Below are 3,416 nucleotides of genomic sequence, written 5' to 3'. Positions count from 1 at the left end.
AAGTGGTAGAGTGCTAGCCTTGAGCTGAAGAGCTGAGGGACAGTGCCCAGGCCCAGAGTTCAGGCCCCACGACCGGACCCCCCCCAAAAAAAAAATCATTAGCATGCTGTATTTTGATGGTTTATCGGATATTTCCCCTCAATTACTGTGAACATGGTTCATATTTGTGGAATATTTTCCCATGTTATTGATGTTTGTCATGTAGGATACAAGATATGTCATAATAACTTTCAGTCTCAGGTTTTGCATATGGTAAGATCGATTTTCATATAATGTGAGACATTTACTGAGGTGTATGTAGCATTCAGAAATGACCATGGTATTGCCAGTAACTGTATGAGGCTATTATTCCACAGTAGTATTTGGGAGGAAGCAGAATGTACTTTCAAGGGTTGCCCTGAAGCGTTTATGTGTATTGTCAGGTAGGACAAGTAATAGGCTTTGTAGGCTGCTAGAAGTTCTCCGTGTGTGCAGAAGCAGCAGGATGTGTGCAGCAGGATGACCAGCTAGCTGGTACAGGCTTAGTAGCAGTAGGGAAAACAGACTCTGTGGATGGACAGGGCTCACAACCCTCAGCCAACAGGAGTATATTTTCCAGGATGGAGGTGGGTAATGTGCATAGGAAGCTGCTGTGCTCTTGGTTTCCTGGTTGAAGTATTTTGTTAAAGGAAAGGCATGGCAATGTAGGAAGAGCTCATTAGCAAGTCCAGAAACTCATGGTTGGATTTTTGGAAAGCTATATATTGAACACAATTCAAGAAATTTATGAAATAAGTTGATTAATATATTGGAGTCTGTTTAAAAGGGTCTTGAAAGGGTGTGTGGTGGTAGCAGGACATCCAAGAGAGACCAGAGTAGGAAGGCACTCAGTATAAGGTTCTTTGAGTCCATTTCAGCTCATTGTTTTACAGGTCCACTGTATCAGCACAGAATTTACTCCACGGAAACATGGAGGTGAAAAGGGAGTACCTTTCAGAATCCAGGTTGACACTTTCAAGCAGAATGAAAGTGGGGAATACACAGATCACCTTCACTCAGCTAGCTGCCAAATCAAAGTTTTTAAGGTAAGAGGTAGAAACCAGACTGTTGGCAATATTCCATTTGTTACAATATTGATGGCCTGCTAAATAAAATGGTCTACTTTGTCTTTAAGCCTAAAGGTGCAGATAGGAAACAAAAAACTGACCGAGAAAAGATGGAAAAGAGAACAGCTCATGAGAAAGAAAAGTATCAACCATCCTATGACACCACAATCCTCACTGAGGTAATGACTAGCATTTGGTTTTGCAAGAAAAGCAGAGGATTGCGTATTAGCACTACCTCTCAGATGAGTTTCACAACAAAGGGGGTGGGATGATTGGGTGGCAGATTGACATGACATTCTTTGAAAAATTTGTGGGGAAATGTTTTATTTAAAAATTGGGATTTTTTATTTTTATGGATTAGTGGTCTGGGTGGGATTTTGAATGAAGATGCTGAAATCCCAATCAGGTCTCAGAAATAAGACCTTCAAACCCTGACATTGGCAAGAGAGTAAGTCGGGGCCTAGAATGTCCAATTTTTGTCACTGCTGGGGTTTTGCATTTCCTTTAACTTTAAATCCTGTTGGTCATACATTTATTTAATTGGACTGCAAAGACATGAAACAGGGTATTAGATCTTTCTTTGTATAATTAAAAGACATTGATCCCAATCTTTGGTGTTTGTCCAGATGAGGCTTGAGCCTATAATTGAAGATGCAGTTGAACATGAGCAGAAAAAGTCCAGCAAGCGGACTTTGCCAGCAGACTACGGTGATTCTCTGGCAAAGCGAGGCAGTGTAAGGGGCTTCTGCTTCTCTTTTCATTGTGCAAGAACCCTTGTGCAGTGTTAGATATAGGACCAGCTTCCACGGAAAAGTAAAGCCAAAATTGTTTTTTGATGTTCATGTCTTGATTTAATTTGTTTTTGTTTATAGACTTCCTGCTTTGTGTTTGTTCCTCTCTGAGGAAAATTTCCTAAATCTAACACTTTAAGTCAAAGCAAAAACAATGTTGACCATATTGGGTGGTTTTAGAGGGAAAGAGAAGACACTTAGAGCTATGTGTTTCCTCTGGGTTCCCGTGTCCCCTTCCCTCCCTCCCTCCTTACCTCTCTCCTTCACACATGTGTGTGAAGGAGAGACATTGAAATTCAAGACATTGAAATTAGTTGAAAATATTTTGCTAAAATATATTTAAAGTTATATTTATACAATTAAAGGTTTGCTTTTTCATGTATGTGCCTTCTAAGAAAATTTTATGGATACTGAAATGATGGCAAGCGTGACATTAACAAGTGCAATACTCTGTATCACACTGTCCTGCATGCAATATAAGAATGTCTGTCTGTCTGTGCTTTAAAAGCCTCTTTGGCAGCATTGATAGAACAACATCTGTGATTGCAAAGATTTTTCTTTCTGCAACTGCTTTGTGATGTAATGCTTCAGGCCAAAGTAGTGCACCTGTGGCACTTAGCTCCCCCACTCCACTTCCGTTCCTCCATCAGAGGACACAACCCTTCACCTAACCGTCCAAAAAGGCATTTTGTTACAACAAATTGTGGTCAGCTGTATACCTACAGTACATAGGAAGAGAGACTGATAAAGAATTTTTTTTTAAATAGCTGCTATCATGTATTAATGAGGACTCTTCATTGTTGTAGTATTTCTATTACGGTACCAAAATGGAATTTTCACTCCTGTACACATATATCTGATTATCTATAGACCTTAAAAATCATTGTCACAGGTACACGATCACAAGAAACTTCATTTCTAATTGAAAGCATTGAGTAAAACTGTTTTAAATGCTTTTTAATGTAAAAAACTGAAAATGTACTCATCTTGGTTAACAAAGTAGCACTGTCTTAAACTGGGCCTTTTTAAAAATTTAAGTCAAGGACAGATACTCCTTCCCCCAAATGTTTAACCCTTCCACTTTTGGTTTTTATCCTTCACTGATTTCACACCTGAAGATACACAAAGATTCTTAATTTATTTCAGGTGATCCTGCTTATTTTTCCTTGCTTATTATAAACCATTTAGCTAATTTAAAGAAATGGTTTCTGGAATTCATAAATTTGTTGTAGCCCAGAGCTAATGTGAAGATGAGAGAATTGTTGGTAAATTTGAATGTTTCTTAACTCAAGTCTAAAATATGCAAAACGTCAGCAGTTTACTGGCCTGGGATTTCACATCTTCAAGTGTTTTTCTTGCTACCCTGGCTGTGTTTGATTTGGGTAAGATGCTGCAAGAGGGAGCTAGAACTCAGAAGAAACCTCTCTTTAAAAATGTAGAGTGTGGGCTGGGAAGGTGGCTCAGTGGTAGAGCGCTTGCCTTGCATGCATGAGGCCCTAGGTTCGATTCCTCAGCACCACATAAGCAAAAAGAAAAAAGC

At 39.2% G+C, this 3,416-nt stretch overlaps 1 protein-coding gene across 6 annotated transcripts in view; it reads left to right on the top strand.

The window, feature by feature from the left end:
* Nucleotides 1-3,416, top strand: part of Ubp1 (upstream binding protein 1 (LBP-1a)) — a 64,872-nt gene that overhangs the window by 43,629 nt on the left and 17,827 nt on the right. For 5 of the 6 annotated variants that reach the window (XR_001175534.1, XR_001175533.1, XR_001175532.1 and 2 more), the window contains exons 6-8: nucleotides 912-1,064; nucleotides 1,154-1,264; nucleotides 1,712-1,819. Coding sequence is in view for 2 of the 6 variants with exons in the window: in XM_013028499.1 (XP_012883953.1) it covers nucleotides 912-1,064; nucleotides 1,154-1,264; nucleotides 1,712-1,819 (372 nt within the window). In the remaining 4 variants the exon portion in view is untranslated. The remainder of the gene's footprint in view (nucleotides 1-911; nucleotides 1,065-1,153; nucleotides 1,265-1,711; nucleotides 1,820-3,416) is intronic. The other variant, XM_013028500.1, reaches the window with a different exon arrangement.

Source organism: Dipodomys ordii, unplaced genomic scaffold (assembly GCF_000151885.1).
Source record: "Dipodomys ordii isolate 6190 unplaced genomic scaffold, Dord_2.0 Scaffold110, whole genome shotgun sequence".
In the NCBI taxonomy this organism is placed as follows: Eukaryota; Metazoa; Chordata; class Mammalia; order Rodentia; family Heteromyidae; genus Dipodomys; species Dipodomys ordii.
The sequence above is the reverse complement of the archived record's forward strand: the minus strand, read 5'-3'. Positions and strand labels throughout refer to the sequence as shown.